We start from the raw sequence: 20,839 nt of genomic DNA on the forward strand, positions 1-20,839 counted from the left end.
TGAGTGGTGCTATCCACCTGAGCGACTGCGAGCGCAGCGAGAGCCTCTCTGCTCCATCTCTTGGGTTACTCCAGCGTGAGTCAGGAGAGAAAGTGAACGTTAAGAAACAAAACACAGAGTATTCCAAAGCGTGTAACTTGCCAGTTTGGGACTGTCGCATTGTAATACAGCCAAACCTGGCAGTTAGACATATACACGGATGATGATTCCATGATTCTATGATTATTTGGGTGCAATATGAATCTCTCAATGGAGGACAAACACCCTTGTCTTTGAAACAGAAATGAATGCATTTTTAGCATCTTTTCTAAACAAGCTCCAAGTAAAACATAAGGAGGTTACCTCCTGCTCCTGGGACAAGCAACATGATTTAGTCAACCAGTACAACCAGTTATTTCCTTCAATTTTATCTTCTCCCGTGATGCTATCTCCAGCTTAGTTGGAATCTTAGCTTTTTTATTACAATTTTTTACCCAGGCACCTGTCTCATATGTAATCCATACCACAGGTATATAACGTACATATACTGTTGAGATGGTTTACTTTTCTTGCAAAAAACCAACACAGAAGATACCATTGGAAATGTCAAAATTCTCCTACCTAATGTTTCCTTCTGCAGCTCGCGGCACTTGCTTTGTAGCTCGTTCCCTTGCTGAAGGGAAGTCTGAAGCTGTTGAGTTTTCAGCTCCACCGTGTCGGCCACCACCGTCAGATGTTTCACCTTTTCCTGGAGACATTCGTTCTCCCTCTGGGATTTTGCTAACCTTTGATTCAATTTGGGTATTTCTGAGGATGAAAAAAAAAATAAATCATATAGACTGTTGTCAAATTCACCTTCTTCACTACAAAGCATTACAGCCGATTTCTGGAAGCCTGGTTTGGGTATGGATTAATTAAATTATTTCTTTTGTGCAAGGATTTTCACTATCTACAATCTTTCACAACTACTCCACAGTTAATTTATTGTTAGACTAAGTGATGTAAATACTGAAAGACTGTAAATTCTTATACTTCTTTCTACTTGCCGTTAATTAACCAAGGCCAAACAATGTACATACACAGGGGCTTTTACAAGCTGTTTCCAAACTAACCAAGCAAGCTGGTCTAGGCACAAAGAGCAGCATCTCAAGTAACATTTTTCTTCTCAAAATCTGAATGGAAAACAAGTTTGGAAAATCTCGTTGCAAAAACAGTAAGGACAAACAAACAAACAGACTACTAGATATTAATATGTTACCATATGTTCCTAATGAACCACTCATAAAACAGAACATAAAAACTGAATGGCACTCACAGGCCAAAAATAATGATGTGTGGCGACATTGTTTGGATTCAGAAAGCTACACTTCAGGATATTCAGAGCGTGGCACTGTTCTCAGGGGACCTGTTGAATGCAGAGCAGGACACGCAGCGTGTTTCATGGTATGGATAACCGTTAAAAGAACCGGAGAGGCTGCACTTGGGCTTCCACACAGACCTTCTATAGATTTGCAGTATCACAAGTAAAACAAGGGATACTCCAGAAAAGAAGCCCCAATGTTCTGAAGCTCTGAACCAGCAGATGTCTGCAGAAACTCGTGCTCATAGTCCCTTTATGAGCTGGAAGTGGGCAGAGAATGAGCAGGGGAGGAGAGGAATCAGCAGGGACACACAGCACTCAGCCTAATGAGGAGATGAAGTCATGAATCAAAACGCGTGATCTTGACACTGACATTTAAATTAATTGTTCTCTACAAAAACTGAATACTAAGGAGTGATTTTCCGGTCACGCTCACTCCAGCAGGCACGAGCCCTCCTCCCTCCGGGCTCTCGGCTGCCCGGCCGGGACGCCCTGAACTCTCCGCTCAGCCCCCGGCGCAGTCTCAGCCGGATGCGTGCCTGCTCGCTCCTGCGGCACAGCTGCCCGCTTATTCCTTCCCAGGCTGAACAAAGCAATCATTGAAAGCATTAAAAATTACTTCTCATGTCCCAGGAAGCATGGGGAGCTGTTATTTCAAATGAAGCCACTATTTTCTGAGCTATTCCACACATGCAGGGCTCACTTCAGCTGTGAATTTGCACCGGAGCTCGCAGGGTTTCATCAGCAGAGGGATTTGGGAGATGTGCAAGGGAGATATTCCTTCCCATAGCGGAAGCACAACATCAGCTCACCTACTTCTTCACTGCCTTATAACCCTGATAAAACCAACCTCAGAGCAAAGAGCAGCTCACTGGCTCATACACACAGAGCACCCCGAAAAACTCCAAGGAAAGGAATAAATACATTAAAATTATGTCCAAAGGTGCAAGAGTCAGCACAGAGCCTGTTTGGATGCTCTGGATGTCACAGTCTGTAATTACACCACTGCACACTTTTTTCAGCAAAACAAATCTCCTAACGGAGGCACAGCACAACCGGTATTCAAGGATTAATCTGAGTTTTCAAGTCCGACCGCCAGCCTGAGGGCTGGGCACGACCTCCAGGAACAAGCCAGCAGTTGTGACTCTCTCCCAGACCCTCCTTTCCTGAAGGCTGCCCTTGTCAGGGCAGGAAGGCGGCTGCGGGCCAAGAGGGGAGGCAGAAGCACGGAGCCTCCAGCAGCTCCGCGGAAGGACATGACCCCACTGTCCCATAGCACCACGTGTGCGGAGCACCTGCGTGTTCGAGCACGTTGGAAAAACCAGCAACAGGAGACACAAAGCAAATTAAAGTATCTCCAAGTCTTTGTGCTGCAATTGTATCCATATAATTTATGTTTCAAACCATGGTCGGTATTTACACTACTCCCATTTGAGTCTGATTGACCAAACACTCAGTCCAGCAGGCCAATCCGACAGGAACCAGACTGAGTTCAGCTTGGTTCACGTGGCGCCACAGCAGTGGATAGGATCTTTGAATACTTTGGATCTGGACAAGTTAATGTCAGAATTAGAAATTATCTAATTAATGTTACCTTCTAATTTACCCTGTTACAATCAACTACAAAAAAAAATATTTTATCTTGCCCAATATTACTGCACGACGATTTACCTGTCAAAGCCTCTTTGCTAACGGTTTTTATTTGTAGAAAAATTTCTTCTTTCATGGCAGCCCAGTTCTCTAGGTTACTGGAGATCACTTCTTTAATGCTGTCTAGTTCACTTCTAACGAAAGGAAACAGCGAGACAGCCTTGTTCAGAGTCGAGCAGTGGTGTTCCAGGGTGTTTCTGCAAGACAGAAAAACAACACCAGGCACACACTTGTTAAATGACAAAATAAATACTGTTAGCAAACTTGGGAAGGGAAGTAAACTTGATAACTACTTCTGTCATACGATAATTTATACTCTAGTGGGTTGCAATAATTTAATATATGAAACGTGCTGTATATTGAACACTCTCCCTTCTACATGTTGATTTAGAACTTACATGTATAAATGAAGAAAACTGTACAGACAACTGCACAATCACTTTTTATAGAAAAATCAATCATGTTTAAATAAGTCCAGGCTTATGCTGACTCTTTATAAACAATTTATGTAAGAAACACTTCCCATGCATTCCGAGCAAGCCCTACACACTTGCTTTAAGTGTTCATTAATACTTTCAAATTTGTCAAGAACTTATCCTGTTGCTAATACCGCCAGCAGGCAGCAGTGATATTTTCTGGTTACACCTGCTAACACTACAGCAGCTCACTATATCTTACCTGAGCACTTGTGATTGTTTATAGGCAGCTTCCTTTTCCTCTTGGAAATACCGCAAATTTTCTTTCACATTTTTCAATTCATCTTGCTTGGTTTTAAGTTCCACTGTGAGGTTTTTTATTCTATAGATGTAAATAAAATAATCAGAAAGTATTATTTGCACTACTAACCAACCTCTAACTTTAAACTAAAAACCTGCTGAAAGTCTTTTCAGAGCTGATAACCACAGATTTCACACTGAGCCATCAGATCTCCAAATGGAGAGATTTCATCTTCTGGCCACTGCATGGACCACTTGAGCAACTCTTTCAAAAGCGGCCCCATGACACGACACAGGAGAACCGATGGGTGTTTTTCACCCCCATCGCCTGCTCGCAGGAGAGGAGGAAGGGGGGGCCCTGAGCACGACCCACCTTGGTGCTGGACTCCAGCCGCCCGGTTCAACGGGGCAGACGGCTGCCCTGCAGGGTTTCCTCTAACATCTACCTTCTGAAGGCGTTCATTAGAGCAGCAGTTCTGCTGTGTTTATTTTCCAAGCACAGCTATTGCAGTGTCAATAAATACATCTGAGCCGCTGCTCCTGCAGCACCTCGGGACTTATTCCCACAATTGTAGTGAAACGAACGGACCGCGCGGGAACAACAGACAGCTCAATCCAGCTCCCTTCCCGGGTTACACGTGCAGAAAGAACACCACCACGCACATCACAGGACTTTTTTCTTTTCTGTGAGCTGTAGGTAACCATTCTAATACATTCTTCTATCCCCAAAAGTACAACTACAGGGACATGCAACTGTTAGAAACCAGCCCCCTGTCCCTTCCACCACCCACCGCTAACCTACCGCAGGCAGAGTCCACGGTCTGTGTGTCTACTGGTGACTCACGGTCACAAGTAAATAAACAGTATTTGAATCGAAAATATTTTACAAAACCAAAGGATGGCAGAAGCACGACACCAGCCTTTGCTTCAATTTTAAAAAGCAAAAGAACTTCAAAATGATTTATAATGAAAGAAATGAAGCCATAATATTAATGTACATTAGTTACTCTTATCAGATAGGTCATCTACAACATATCTGCATCAAAATGCAAATTTTAAAAAAAATATTAGTCCTGGTAGAGAAACTTGGATCTGTAGAGCTCTGCCAAAACCAAAACTGAACATGGGGTAGTTAAAATGCAAATTGTTTGGGTTCAACTGGTTTCTATTCTTACTTTGCCCAGAACGGGCAGTATTTGAAGATCTTTTGGTTTAAAAAAAAGAAACTTGCAAATAAGTACAGACACATTGTCTTACTCTTTCCATTCCAGAGATCTGATACGATGAGAATTGCAGTGGAGAGCGCCCAGGGACATTATCAGCCTGTTCTGGCCATCCGCACACAAAGAGCAGGTGGAGAAGGCAAGACAGTTGCACTGTCTGCTGTCATCACCAGGAGGAGGAAGGAAACTAAACATGTTATTTTGGTGATATCTAGCACAAAGGAAGAAGTTCAATGGATCATTAAATGTTGGCATTAAGAGAGAATCATGAGAACACACTGATCTCAGCCTCTGTCCTACGGTTCCCGTGAACTGTGACAATTAACATCCTAGCCCTGCAGCCAGCACGCTTCCAGGGAATCCCGGAGGAAGGCTGCCCAGAGTGGGAGCTGAATTATAACGTGTTAACGACTAGCGCTGACAACCAAAAGAATAGCACGAGAAAATAAAGAAGTGGTTGCAAGGGACTCCTGCCAGCAAACAAATATACTCATTGTCCCCAAAGCAACGACAAGAGCAATTCCCACAGGTGTTCGAAGTCACGCCACGGTGTTTCACTGCAGCTCAGATCAGAAGAACCATCTCCATGGTACACAGCCCCTCCACCAGCCCCGGCGGGACCCATCCGAGCCCGAATGAGCACTTGCAGCCCTGGTCCCTGGAGTCAGCAGGGACAGTATGCACAGAGGAGGCTGGAATATCCCAGCAATTAAACAGTTTCACGAGTGTTTTCAGCTCCAGGAAACTCTAGGACCTGCGCAGAGCCAGCAGCTGCTGTGTTGACGGTTGGACTTGATGACCCTTGAGGTCTTTTCCAACCTTCATGATGCTATGATCTCAGTGAGACACTCTGTCCGAATATGGACTAAATGAAACTGTCTGAGGCTTTGTAGTTATGCCCAGAATAATTTTGCAGCTACTGATCAAGCTTGCAAATCTCACATTAAATTATAAAGTGGATGTAAACAGAGACAGAAAAAATTATCATATTAGAAACTTCTTGATGGGTCATTCTTGGCTTCTTGGTTTTGACCAGCAGTCACAAAACAGACAGTAACTCACTACACCCAAACAACTGGAAGTTTTAACTTGAGCTTATAGTGTGAACAAATAAACAGCCGCCCACTGAAGGAAAGGGAAAAAAGCTCTACACAAGTGCATCACTCCATTCTCTTGTATCTACCAGGCAATACAGGATATGAAACACAAATTCAATGCTCTGACAATTTCCTAACCATACAATAAAATAATCTCTAAGCATTACTTTACCCCCTCATATGCGGTTGTGCTGCCCACGAGGAGTTCAGCTGTACCATGAGCTGTTGATCCCTTTCCCCAGCAAAGGGGTGAACATGGCTTTTGCCGCTGTACGCGATGGGACATCCAGCAGGGACTCTGCCGGAACCCCACGAGGGTGTATAGGAGGAATCGGTCCCCGTAAGAGCCTTGTGAGCACAAACTGGAGAACCTCAAGAACTGCCACATATGAGATGAACGGCTTTTACTTTCCCGAGAAAAACCAGCAGCTCACGGAAGCACGCAGAGACTCATTCAGAACCTTTTCTGCAGCTTTCCTGTCTGGGAACACCTCTCCAGGCTGTTTCTGCATGATGTGGCACCCTTCTCAGATGCCAAAAGCTGTGAAAACTTTTAAAATGTAACTTTAAATTTTAATTTCACCTATTAAATATGAAAATATTTTTCATGCAATATACATGAAAAGCATGCACGGAAGCAAAAAATGCAGATTTCATGTTGCCTTCTGCATTTTCCAGGGACTGCTGGTTCAGCCTCTGCCAGAGAAGGAATTTTGTCTCACCAAGAGAAAGTTCATTTCATCAGGAATTTGGGAGAAGGTTGAGCATCACTGCAGAGCTTTGCACCTCATGAATCGCTCTTCTGAACTTGCCTCTGGCAACAAATTTATCTTGCTTATTAATAATCAATACTTAACGGCACTTATTTCCCCCAGGCACTGTGCTGATGGGCTTTCTGAGCCTGTGACAAGATTTTTCAGTGACTTTTCTGAAGTATAGAAGTGAAGTTCCCTCCTGTGAACACAGGACCTGGGACTGACAAACCCTGCGAGGGCTTTTGCTGGCTCTCTGCACAAGCTGGAGCCGTGCCCGAGCCATCGCGACGACACCATCAGGGCAAGACACCCAGATCCGTTTGCAAGGATCACAAAGAACAGCCCAAACCGCTCTGGCATCACACAGAATTCTGCTTTTTCCTGGTTAACAAGCACACCCTCATGTAGCTAATTAGAGAAGTACGTACTGTTATATTATTTACAAAACAGATTCAATAAAAAAAAGTCGAAGGCGCTGTTTCTCACCGAATGTCCTGCACTCTGGTGAGGACACTCACACGGACGCGACACTCCCAAGTACAGAGCAGCCATTGCGCGCTTCCAAACACTGCAACTTCAGCTGCCTACACGCAGAATTAAATGCATCAAGAGACAGAAAGATGCAAGCATTTCCTACATGCTCTGTATTCTCCCTGCAACGAAAACCACTCCGTTCTTTCCTTTCAGTGAGTGCAAAGCCCAGGACTCGCTGACTCTGAGCCCAGCTGCATCCTCGCGGCAGCTCATTGGGTTTGTTTGGCTCTCCCGAGCCGCCGCTGAGGCAGCACACACCTGAGACTTGCACAGAACATCTGCAGCGCGATGAAGAACGCTCATTTATTCCTTTATGAACCAATTTCCTCTTCCGAGATGATGCACCGATATCATTCTGAAAATGCACTCCGGTTCTGCAGCGGTTACAGTGCTCTGTTCACTTGACAAGCTTTCCGAAACGGCGCAAAGATGTGCGGTCTCCCAGGTTACCCACACCTGATGGTACAGAATGAAAATAACCGACTGCATGCCCTAAAGCACACACCGCAAAGGAGAGGTTCGTTCTTCACCTCTTGGTTTATTTCATCCAGATTTGGCTCTCAGCGATTTTTTACACCAACTCCATTTTGTCCCTAAATATTCAATGCAAACAGACACATTAAAAAACTCTATTAAAGTGACCCTTTTGCCTTGTGTTCTTTCCCTTCAAAACCTATTTTTAAAATGGTGACAGAGTTCTTACAGCATGTACCGCTCCCCGTTTGCAGTAATTTCAGTCTCCTAGGACAAGGAGCCACACGTGTCGGTTGGCAGCCACGGGCAGGGTGCTGTTATTGCTGCCCAGCCACTTCACTACTACAAGCTCAGGCTTTCCCAAGCCAGGTGGTTGCTGTCGCTTTCCTAAGCAATCATGTTGCAAAAAAAAGATTTATTTTAGGCAAATTCAACAACAAAGCATTTGCCATACTATTAAGTTTTGCCATTGTGGTGAGAACTAACAAAATCAAGAAAACACACACACACACAAAAAAGCACAAATAAGGAAAAATACAGCTTCCACAAGTTAAAATGCAAGGTTTAAATTATCTTTAAGAATTTATTATTTATGTATAAAATTTCCAACATCTGCATGCATGACTCAGGAACATAAGCCTCATGGTAGCCACCAACAAGTAACTCCTCCTGCTAGATTTGTAAAGAAGTTTTCAGAAATCTGTTCACAAGTGATTTTTGACATAGGACTTGCTAAGTGATATCTATACACCTCTTCCCGTGTCTAAGCATCATAAATTTTTTCTTACTCATGGTATTCAGCACCACTATACCTGTAAAAATCATCTTTAGCATTTGCATCTATTTTATATTGCTTATAGTGGATGTTGCAAGAATTACCAAGGTTCAGTCCACAAACACAGCGTGCACCTCCAGGCACCATCGGAGGAAACCCGTTAATAAACTGTCACGCAACTATCCTGGAATTAAAGCTGTTTTTAACCCAGAAAAAGAATGAGACTTGACTAGCCGAGCTGAACCAGGGCAGTTAACTGTGTGATGGTTACTTCCCCTTCTTCTGATAAAACCCCAAAGGCTGGGTCGCTGCTTTCTGCCAAAGCTCAGGTTCCCGGGTGGTTTCAGGGTTAACCACAGGGACAAACAAGAGCAACACCTTAACCTTAAAGGAATATAAAAAAGAAACGGGCTGCAACTACCAAGATTAAATCTCTTGGTCTACCAGAGATGAAAACAAAAGGCGTATTTGGCCTTTAAGGTCAACCTTGCAAGAAGAAGACGACAGTATGCTGAATAGTTAAATTACACCCAGAGCACAAGGTAACAAGAGAGACGCAGGAGAGCAAAGAGGAGATAAGGAATATTTAGACAGGTTACTTAACAAGGCACAATAGTTGATTTATGGCCCGAATGAAAGCCTACTGAAAGTAGTCCATTTGATTTCAGCAGGTTTTAAATCAAGTTGAGCCTTAGGGGTAAAAAAATGCAGAGATAAAAATTTTATTAACTGTTCCAGCCCTGCTACAGAGAGTCAGCTAAATGAAAATTCAGTTTACCTCTGGCAAGTGATCCTCAGCGAGAAGGATGTGCCGTCACGGCATTTGGTGAGACACCAACACTGCCATCGTAACTGCCACCCAGAGCTCTCGAAGGAACACAGAGCAAAGGCAGATGAAATGAAACCAAAGAAAACACTGCACATTGGGGGCTGGGGTGTTCAGATGAAAAAAAAAAAAATGCAATAAACAATGAGTAGAGTGATCTATATGACATAGGTGTTTTGTTCAATTTTGTGTGAATTTGTGTGTTTTTAAATGAATCTTTTATTAGTAACATTACCAAACACAAGCCTAACTAAATCCATTAATAGTAACATTACATTCTTAACAGTATTTGAGTGATTTGCAAAAAAAAAAAAAAGTAAATGGATTTGAGTGTTTCACCTATAGACAAGCTGCAGTTGTTTCCTCCGTAGTGTTTCCAAAGCTTTCCAGCCCAGCCTCTCGAGAGCACCTTGATACTCCGAACACCCCGTTTTATCAGCTCCAGATCACTAGGGATGAGTCAGTCATGCAAGAAACACCCCTATGAGGGGTCTCTAGAATCAAAACAACTGAGCTGATAATTCAGATTATAATCTGTTTTACAAAAAGCTGCTGACAAACAGTTTAATTCAGATGAGCAGGAAATCACCAAGAGGTTTCTGATGCCCTTGGGCAGGCAGAGGGGAAAAACTCCTTGAAACTCTCCTCTTATGCTTGGTTTTCCCATGTCTACCTCAAAATGAACTTTAATATGTGCAGTACCAATCTGATGGTTCAGGAACCAAAGGCCACGCTGTCTGCTCGCCAGAAGGACAAAGATTTTGGAAGCATGACTTCCAGTTCCAATTGCAGAGCTATCATGATGTGATAAAGATGAAGAACACAACAAAAGGCTGTAAGTATGAGCAGAAAGAGAAAACACTTAGAAGTTTTAATAACTGTGCCCTAAACCAGCAGTCCTCAGAGCCACGGTTGTACTTCAGTACTGGAGTTCATAAGAGTACAGAACTCCCTCTTACCACACCTCCAGCAACCAAACTCCTGTTCCGGAGGAGCAACGTCACACGCTGTCACACGCTGTAACCAAGACTTTGGCAATCGCTTCAGTATCTGTACCATCCCTGCAGAGTGAGCTCGAAGCTTCCCAGGGTGAGAATGCTGGCAATCCTTTACACCTTACTATGAGACAATCAGTAAACCATCAGACCTGTGAAACTCCCAAGACTCTGGAATTTCATTTAAAATATTACAACTATTTTTATTACAAAATGGTAAGACGAAATATTTGATTATTCCCCTTTGGGAGGGTGTGCAGGGGAAATACATCTGCAGTGCCTTTGGGCCTTTCTTTCACTTTAAATAGATTGACTGTTCCTAAACTGTTAAGGAATTGAGAACCTGCTTCTAGGGAATACTATGAAATAGGATTTAAATTAAGTATTACAGTATCTGTGCTACATCCGACAAAAGACAGGCAAATCTCACTTGTATTTCAAACTTCTTTGGAATGAAGTTACCCAATACACACACACAGGACTAACACCACAGTAGGCAATATGCTCTGACCTTTCTGTTTGCGATTCACTGTCAGCTCGACAGTGTTCAAGGTCTTGGTAGAGCGACTGCAATTCTGCTTGAAGTCCTTTTTCCCGTTCTATACTTCCTTCATAAAATTTAATCTCCTTTTCCATCGCTTTGACTTTTTCTTCCATCGCCTTAAATTCATGAAGTATCAAATAGCTGATTCCACAGTATTTACACACGGTCTCATCCCGGGACATCTGGAAAAAAAGATAAAATTGTGAGATTGTTTGTAAGACACCAGTTGAACACAAAAAACCTGAAAGACACTAAATAATAATAATAATAATAAATGTGAATAATTTAAACCGTTTACTGCTTTGAAGCATTTATGATCAGATGATGTTATTGCTTTAACAAATAAGACAAAACTCTTCATCAGGAAAATAAAACCAAGCGACAGCAGTACCTTCGCTTAGTGGAAACCTCACAAGATATATCAACTGTGCAATTCACTATGTGCAACCTCCCGCTGGAACTGTAACCTGAGTTATGTTTGAGGCATGAATGTAAATAAAATGCTGTGTTCTACAAAGTTACCTCCTTAATGAATTTGTGATGCCCTGAGCCAGAAAACAATGTTATTTACTGTGTTTTTTTGACAACTTACATCCAATTCAGTAGGCAAGATGGAAAGCGAATAGAATGATGTAATGCAGCAATCTTTACAAAAATAATCCCAATGAGTAAGAGATTAATTATTATGATGGAGTGTCCATGGCGCTTGGCTGTTGGGGAAAATTAAGCCATTTGCTAGGTATGAAGTGTTCATCATTGATTAAAAAAGTATAGAGGACGTAATACACATCTAACTGAAAGACCATTTCTTCCATTGAGAGACGTACTCTGGTAAGGAATCAAATTAAGCTTTGCAGTAAGCGAGGCTTCATGAATACAGACAGATGTGCTCTGATGTGACAGGTACTTACTGCTCAGTACAGCCGTCATTCCTGGGTATTTTAATCATTTTCACTGGCTCAGTTTACAAGCCACGCAGAACTGAACCTGCCCAAGAAATGGATACGGAGGAAATAAACCCGGCAGAGCAAGCCAAGGTCTGACACGGTGGCAGGGGACAGGAGCATCCGCTACCCGCACAGATCAGGGACACGACAGGTTTTACCCCGTTCTCGGGTCACAGCAGAAACGCACTTGAGAGGAGACGGTGAGAATTAAGACTCGACCAGAGGCCACTCATGACACAGCTAAAGAGACAAACTCAGAGCAACAGCTACAGGAATCTTGGAGACGTGAAGGATGGAAAACAGCAGCAGCTGGAAGAGCAGTTGTGTGTTCGTGTGTTGAGAGCTTGAAACAGCTTCAGCCTTTCCTGCAATGGTCAGCTGCGACACCAGGATCAACACCATGACTTGGGAAAATCAGAAAGCTGGAAAACTGCAAACAGGTTAGGTCAAAGAATGGAAGAATCCCTTGTGTTACAGAAAAAGAGAAAAAAAGACATTTTGAGACGTTGGGATAAACTCCATGAAATCATACTGGGATGGAAGAAGAGAGCTTTCAAAAATTATAAACTGAAGACTCCTTATGCCATAATTCAATAATCTTTAGCACTTTAAATACAGCTTGATAAAAATGACCATTCTGGAAGCCCTGGAAGTACCAAGCCAAGCTTTATTTTCCGATTTCTTAGCTTTGCCCCAGTTTAAAATACCCCTAGTTACAGTTGCTCCGAATGAGCCGAAAATGCAAGTTTGTTTTTCCTGGCAGCTGCAAACTGTGCTTGGAAATATGAAACTGTTATTCGGGATAACCACCATCAAGCTCCAAAGCACTAAAATTCCTGCACTGACACAGGACAAAGGGAGCTGTTCTAGGAGCACAGGAGGGGGCTCTGATCCCCAAGAACATTGTGCTCTCCTGCAGCACCACCACTGCTGCCCTCCAAATAAACAGTTACAGACATTTCACTGGGTACTAGGACTAAAAACAAAATAGCACAATTTGGGACCCAAAGTGAAAATGTTTTATGCATTTTTGTTTTCAAATTCGTTAAAAAATAAAGTCATAGAACAATAAACATTATCCATCTGGACCTAGCGGGAAACGGGTCCCGTTCTTCTTCACATCCACTCCTCAGGTGAAGTGAAAACTGGAAAGGACTTCAGGTCAGGTTGGATCTTTAAAGTATTGGCTACATAGCCAAAAAAATCCCAGCAAAGCCTGAGGGCTTTATACTGCTACAGTAAGGAAGTTCTTTCAATCAGAACCTTGCTCCTGTACACGCACAACTACCCTGCAAGCACCGCACTACGCTGTAGAGAGACAGGAATTTATTTTAAAATATCTATCTGCTGTACGAGGAGCAGTTTCCCAGCACCAGCAATGAATCTGGCTCGGGCTGGGTGACGCTGAGCAGGCAAGCCAGCCCACACCAATGTCCATGCTGCAGCACTAACACCAACAAGCAAGCTCGCTCATTGAAACCCAGCCCACGCCTGCCCACCGTGCCTGGAAAACCAGCAGGACCAGGAAAAAGCGAATAGCTCCAAAGAGCCCGGCCTGACCCGGGGAAATAAGCGACGGACTCATCTGAATTCTCATCCTAAATCCACGATTCCTCTCTCATGCCCATAGCGGTCAAACCACAAGCAGAACTTTCTCTTTTTTTTCTTCCCCTCCTCTCTCTGACATTGTCAACATCCCATCCCGAGTTCTCCTTATCTCCTGGAATTTCTGGGCTGGTTGGACATTTTTCAGAAGCTTCTGAAGCTTCACGCAGAGGAGTGCTGCCAAGCTGCAGATGCTGATCTCATCCAGCGAAAATAACACAAACCTATCTTAGGACTACACCGATTTAAAGGACAGAGCCAGAAGCATTTCCTAGATTTGAAGACTACTTACAAACAACATTGGTTTGGGGTTTTGCACAATTTCCAAGAGAAATAACTTTTTTTTCATGTATGTGTGTTATTTCTCTGTTGTCACCCTTCAATAATTTGTGACCCAGAATGTTTGGTCATTTATAACCAATTCTGACACCGAGGGCAGAAATCTTTAAGTGTCTGAAAGTTTTAGACAACCAGGCAGGGAATAAAGACTTCCTAAACTCCCAGCTGCAGGAAACTGGAGGGCGAGCACAGAGATCAGCTAACCCACAGAGGGGAGAGCCTTAGAAATGGTCTGTCCAGGAGAAAAGATTCCCTTAGACCCCGTGTCTTAGACACCAACGTTGAGCAACCATTACACACAAGTCTGTAGGGAACAACTTTTCTTTAGTTCTTAAGCTTACAAAGCTACCTTTTTCTGGAATAACGCTATCGCTGGGTAAGCAGTGAGAAGTGTATTACAGACACCACGACTCACGTTTTCAGATTCCACATCTCACTGTTTACATTTGATCGAAGACTGTTGTCATCTTCTCAGATGCAAAGCAGGAAAAAAATCAGGGGAAATGCAGGGTTTGGAAGGAACAGAAAATGAAACTATCGGAGCTCTGACTAGAAAGGGAACTATGTCCTCAGCAGTGAGTAGAAAAAAAAAAAATCAATTAGGAATTAAAAAACCAACCGGAAGGTAATTTTTGTGTTGTGTTTTTGGTCAGCCTGACAGGGCAAACAGGACATGAAAAGCGGGATGCTGAGAAGCCCTGCTGTTTGTGTTGGCGTGCTGGTACAGCGTGCACCATAACAACATAAAAACAAACTCACGGGGGACAAAGTGCTTCAACTAGGAATACATTTGATCCCTAAGATTTTGAGCTATGATTCTGATACACTCACACCTGATGCTACAGAGAAAGGAAGAGAACTTTGTCCAGAACACACCATATCACGAGGCAGCGTTTCCAGCTGTGATATTCCAGCTGCTCTTCCACTACAGCATCCGTGGGAGTGGGTTCAACTCAGAGCTGTGCTCGGTTTTGGAAGAACTAATATTACTCCATGGTTACATAGATTTCTTTAGCTACTAAGGGCAAGCAGAGAACTGAGCCAAGATGAGGAGTCGCTCAAACTGCATCTTTCTGAGTCAGGACTGTGAGCATCTGTAGAGCATAAGGTACGAGGGAAGAAAAAAAAAAATATATATATTTTGGTGGTCTGGATGATTTTTAGCCTTTTGAACGACAAGACAAATTTATATTATTTCAACTTGACCAAACAACTGCAGGAAGCATCAGCTTGTGCACTGCTATCCTTCCCCTCTGCTATTTCAGATTCCACCTGCAAAAAGTACCATGATAAAGAGAGAAATTCTTGCTGAAAGAAAAATAGTCTCTCTCACAAATATTACAGCATCCAGCATATGGATCACCAGCCAGAAAGAGTCTGTTACAAGCAGCTAATAAACAGCCGTGACTCTTGAAAGCCAGAACTTAATTCTGCAATTAATGAGATTCTTTTTAAAAGCTTTGACCACATTTCTGTGCATCACTGAAATAACAGCAGAGCCGGGAGCACAGACTACTCCGTGTACATTCATTTTACAGTGCGGAGGAGGGAGAGCCCGAGGGAACTGCAGCACTCCCCGTCCTCCTCCGATCACCCCGTGCTCCTCGGGCTCGTAGTAACAGCTCCTGCTCCCTCCCCAGTTTTCTGTCCGTACTGAGACTGCTGTAGCAAGGACTGACCAAATAAAAAAAAAAAAAAAACACACCAAAAAACCCCTGTATTTGTCCAAACTACACTTGTAGCACAACAATCCAGAAAACTCAAGAAAATAATCACTAAAAAATCATTATGCTGCAGCTGGGTGCTCTTAAATTATTTCTTGATTGTTTTATCCTACCTCTACTTGATTCTACCTTATCTACTTTCTTTTTGTCTTACTCCACTTTCATTTCTCTCATGCTGTCCCTCTCCTGCTGATCCCTATTGCACAAAAAGAAATCATTACTCCAACCACACAATTGATTTTCTAGGCAGAAAGTGGAGTCTTCTGCTGTCTATGCAAAACTGAAGAGTTATTGGATTGAAATTGATTTTTTTTTTTTAATTCAAAGAAAGATTGGTAAGAGTCGCAGTAGAGACTTCACTTCTTCAAAAAAAAAAAAGTTTATTGTGAGTCAAATTTTCAGTCTGCTCAGAAAGTCACAGAGTGCTGAGCCATGGCGCATCCATCGTTATCTGCTCCCCTTCCGTAACACAGCCGTTGCAAAATAAAAATCACAGTACTGGCTTTGGGTACATATAAATAGTGCACAAATAGGCTTGTAGGAAAAGCAGAATGTCCTGCTCTCACAAGTTTCATTCAAAACATGCCCTGAAATAATCAGTTTGTCACGACAGGAAATAATACTCGGTTTTCAGGTAGCTTTAATTTTTTCCTGCCTGGGAGGAAAGGAGACTAATGAGTCATCCAAGACTGCACACACTCACCCGAGCCCTGCAAACACCGAACACACGGCCAGCGGGCCACGCAGACCTCGCTGGGGCTGGGGAGCCCTTCCAGCATGGGTACGGCACACTCCAGATCCCCGGCGCAATGCGGAGCAGAGCGTTCCTATAAACGGAACCGCAGGAAAACGTGATGCCCACGCAGACAAAAGATCATTTAGCCCAGTGTTAACCATTCCTTTGCCTGACAAATACTGACTTTTTGCATCGGTAGGTGCAGCCATTGGGAATCCACTCCTAGCTACAACCCAGCTGCTTGGGATGCAAGAGAGACTGCAATCCCTCCGAATCCTCGCGACATACCTGGATGCTGGTTGCAGAAAGGGTAGAAAAGCCTGAATATAGCAAATACAGCCCCAGCTTTATGAGAAAAGCTTGAATATAGTGAATACAGCCCCAGCTTTATGAGTATAGCGAGAGATAAAAACACTTTGCTGTCCTAGGTGACCACCGGTGACTGCAGAGTTCCCATGTTAAGAACAGAAGGTCGTTACGCAAGCTCCGGAGATCTGCTTTCACACATCCTCTGACACAAGGATACACAGCGGAAGCAGGCTGCCTTTACTAGCTGGGAGCTGGTTTTCCCAAATCAACTCTAGGTCCACAGGTAACCAGTTCACTGTTGAGAGCTTCCCGCTTCTTTAGGGGGGGGCTTACACCAAAAAAAAAAAAAAAAAAAAAAAAAAAAGAAAAATTTTTTTAAAATTTTCAAAAAAATTACCCATTTTCTAACATTTCCAAAACATTCACCTAGCTGGAGCTTGACATCCCAGTGGAATCCAAATGTCAAAAATTCCGTAGCTGAGTGTTGAAAATCTCGGTGGCCATAGCAGCAACTCATGAACATCATCTTAAGAAACACTCACAAGAGGACAGGACTCTGAAAAGGCCTCCTGCCGCTCTGCATGTGAATGCCACCACGCTTATCCGGGGGCACAAATGGAAGTGCTGCTGCTTCTAAATCCATATTGGTATCAATATTGTCAGTACTAAATACGTAGCTACGTTATTCCCTTCTACAAAGCCAGTCTTGGTGGACAGGACAGATTCTTGAGCTAACTGACGCATCGGGAACTATGCAAGAGCCTATTAAAAAATAACCCCAGGTTCAAAGGCAGCAAGAAAAATTAAAGATAACTTAATGTGCTCATAAAGATACCATAATGTGCTCAATCTATACCACACATGGCAAATCGAGCGAGTAACCATTTGCTACTAGTAACGTATGTGATGTTTTGTGGGTAGTCGTATACCACGGGACGTTCTGTCCTGATGTGTAACTCAGCTTCAAAGCTCCTGCTCTGCTTGCTTTCTTACACTCCTAGGGCGAGAGAACTACTAATCTGTAAGGGTATCTTGTGCTCAATTAATTGTATTATTTATGTTAAGCAAAGGTTATTTGTTTGCCAAATAAAATCTAAAATTAAATATAACTTTTTGTTTGCTACTTTAAGGACTCAGGGTCATTTTACTGCGGTTCTGTTTCCTATTTCAGTAAGATCTTCAGGGCAAAACTGCATCTTCCCATCTACTTACACTGAACGGACAACAACAATGCTGAAACAAACACAAAACTTTAATAAATTCACAAGCATACAAAATATTTGGCTACCACTAGCAACAGACAACTAACAAGGTGAAATATAATAGTCTTCTTGCCTCTTGACTGCGTACTGCCTGAAAGGGCAGCAGAAGGAATAAGAGAAGGAAAAGCAGGGCTGTATAAAATTCCTACATGACTTTGTAAGGCAAAATTGATCAGAACCTGAAGAATCTTACAAAATATCAAATGCAAATGCTCCATTTGTATCAGCTTCTGCCCTGACACCCCTGGCTTTACTCTAACTGCTCTTCCTCTCCGGGAGGCTTTGGCTGTAGCACAGGCTGTGGAATGGGCTGTGCCAGGCTGAGGCAAGATGCTCCCTTCCTTTTCCATACCATCCTCTAGAAGAGTGCAGTTTTGGAGGCAGCGATGTCACCGCTCCAAGTACCAGTAAGCAGGTTGTGAAGCTCCATCCACGATGAGCAGGGAGGAGAGGAGCGAGGAGAGCTCTGGTCTGCACCCCTGCTTGGAGACAGCTGTTGCCAGCCCCTAGCAGTGACTGCTCTTCCTTCTGCAGCTGAAATCACAGGGCTCGACATACTCCCTGCAGACCCACGCGTTCCTCTGGCCCGCAGGCTGCACGTTGGGAGCATGTGCTCGGTTTGGCAGAGCAACCTACAGCTGGCACAAGTTCTGCTTATGTTAGGAGCAATCTAAAGAGAGATTCCAGAAGAGATGCTATAAAATCCAAGCAGCAGAGAAGGGGAAGAGAATAAGAACATGTGTACATGACGTGTAGAAAATACAAGGGCAGGAAATGGTGAGAATGACTTGTAATCAAGCTCTGTGCCTTGTAACTATAGTGCAACGACAGTGCCAGCAGAGAGGAGCAGCAGCAAAGGATATGTAAAACCCCAGCCCTTAACTGATCCCAAACTCTTGGGCTGTCGTTGCCTTAGAGCTCACATATCGAGGTGACAGGACGGGAGCATCACCCTGTTCATGTTCATATCTACAAGCACAGCTGTGCCTCCTGCATATGGATCTTTTTGTTAAAGGTGTACTGCAGAGCTGAGATCAAGAGATGGCCTGTCCGGGGCTCCACTCCCAAGCAAAAGCTTGCCTTACGTGTCCCCCGCAGCCCCACGGGAGGAATTCCACAACCCCCCCAGGTGAGCAGCTCCCGTGCTCAGCCACCCCTGCATCTAGAGCTCCAGAACATTCATCCAAACCCGTCCAGAAAGGTAAGGATAAGGTTAATTTGCAGCTGGAGATGAAGGACAACCACCATCTCCCTATCCCTGTGATTGCTGGGACTGTGCCCTCACATTTTCTGGAGTCAGTAAAACCAGCTCTATTTACCCTTTCTCAGAACAACAGGATTTTTCAGCTCCTTACTGGTTTTCCATTTCTCTACATTTCTATCCATCATGTTATTTTTACTAAAGCCCACAGCCCAGAACTGACACCTCAACAGCCCTGAGCTGGGGAATAACGAAGGCCCAAGTTTCACATGCAATTCCTATACTAAGAGATTTAATACTTGCTTTCTTCGTAACTTCACTTTGTTGATATTATTCTGCTTATAACCTGATTATAGGCCTCAGTGGCAAGTGACAAGGAAATTTCATCAGTTACTGTGTATTTTGTACTGATGCATTGGACTTACTCTTTTTTAATATGCTTTATTTTTACTAAGAATGTGAAGTTTAACGCTGTTCCTAGACTGCTCACAACCCCTCCCAGACTAGCATCAGTGTATTCCTTATTGTAATCCAAGATCCTAGCGCAAGGAAAAACAGCAAACACTGCCACTCCTACTGAGAAAAATACTGTCACCCGCTTTCTGTGCCCAGCACGCAGACCAGGAACCAGATCAGAACTGATCCAAATGAAAGACAGGCAGCTGAAGTGCCACCAAACTACAGCCTTAAGTCATTAAAATATATATATCGGGCATTATTAGATTCAGAACAATCCCCTGATGTACTACATCTAACAATTTGGCACAGCTGTTTTTCAGAGAAACTCGCACTGATTTTTGCTAGCCACCTGATCCTGCTGATGCTTGCAAACGGATTTCTAAATAAACAAACATATCTGGTATCTTTCCTGCTACCAAAACAGCTGCTAATGAGTCTGTAAATGTCTCAGCTTCTTCTCCTCCCCTTCATTAAGGACAAGCATTCCTTTTCCCTTCCTTTGGCTATTTTACCCACCCTTGAATTCTCAGAAATCACCAGTGGTGGCTCAAAAATTGTCTCAACAGTTTCCTGCACTATGCCAGGGAGAATTTCTCCAGGCTGTACTAGCCCGAGTACATAAAACTTGTAAATTACTTGTTGATTATTATACACATACAAAAAAAAAATTGAGGACAGCAGGATGTTTTATTGCCAAAATAAAAACTCCATAGTGTTACACAAAGCAACTCGTGTTCCACTTGCGCGCATCACTGCATATGAAGAGCCTCCCCAAAAATTAACTCCTATAAACAGCAGCATTGTTACTTTGGTAATAATTTGTCTCCCAAACAAAAGAACAGCTTCACACACAACGAGAAGATACAAGAAAAGATGAAGGGGAACGTTCTGTTCCTGTGGGTATTGACACTCCTTTGGAACAATGACATGTTATGCTCCACTGTCATTCCAAACTCAGGGCAACAAAACATGCCGTACGGGGTGAAATCTGGAACTCCCCTCGCAGTGAGAACACCATTACAGAACGAGTGTGTTCCTCCACCGCGTTCCTATAGCACAAGCATGTAATTACACTGCAGGTGTAATGATGAAACCTAGAACACACCACCTAAAACCAGGACCAAAACGTACCAGAAAATGTACCAGTGCTCAAAGGCTAGTGAAATATCCCTAAATTACTGCAGCACCGGGTCTCCCTGCGCTTTGGGGGTTTGCACTTCCACCGTTTCGTACCTTTCGAATCTCCTCGGGCAGGGGGTGGACGGGGCCGTGCCGCTCCATGGCCTCCTGAAACTCCGCGGCGGGCTCGGGGAAGCTGTCAGAGGTCAC

The 20,839-nt window shown here is 43.5% G+C and overlaps 1 protein-coding gene across 1 annotated transcript; it reads right to left on the minus strand.

Moving 5' to 3' along the window:
* Positions 1-307: 307 nt before the first annotated feature.
* LOC104460134 (GRIP1-associated protein 1-like) lies at positions 308-20,791 on the minus strand. The gene is made up of 7 exons (XM_010072899.1): positions 20,744-20,791; positions 10,896-11,110; positions 3,668-3,787; positions 3,011-3,186; positions 1,776-1,922; positions 601-786; positions 308-351 (listed from the first exon to the last, which is right to left on the minus strand). Exons 1-7 carry the CDS (start codon positions 20,789-20,791, stop codon positions 308-310), a joined length of 936 nt encoding a protein of 311 aa, XP_010071201.1.
* Between the last annotated feature and the right edge of the window lie 48 nt (positions 20,792-20,839).

This window comes from Pterocles gutturalis, unplaced genomic scaffold (assembly GCF_000699245.1).
Source record: "Pterocles gutturalis isolate BGI_N339 unplaced genomic scaffold, ASM69924v1 scaffold39382, whole genome shotgun sequence".
Classification (NCBI taxonomy): domain Eukaryota; kingdom Metazoa; phylum Chordata; class Aves; order Pterocliformes; family Pteroclidae; genus Pterocles; species Pterocles gutturalis.

What these genes read in the sequence shown, in the direction of transcription:
- LOC104460134 (XM_010072899.1), bottom strand. Translation starts at nt 20,791, where the DNA reads ATGGAGCGGCACGGCCCCGTCCACCCCCTGCCCGAGGAGATTCGAAAG. An exon ending in TGCCCGAGGAGATTCGAAAG is followed by an intron (nt 11,111 to 20,743) that starts GTACGAAACGGT and finishes CTTTTTTTCCAG; the next exon opens with ATGTCCCGGGATGAGACCGT. An exon ending in AGTGAATCGCAAACAGAAAG is followed by an intron (nt 3,788 to 10,895) that starts GTCAGAGCATAT and finishes TTACATCTATAG; the next exon opens with AATAAAAAACCTCACAGTGG.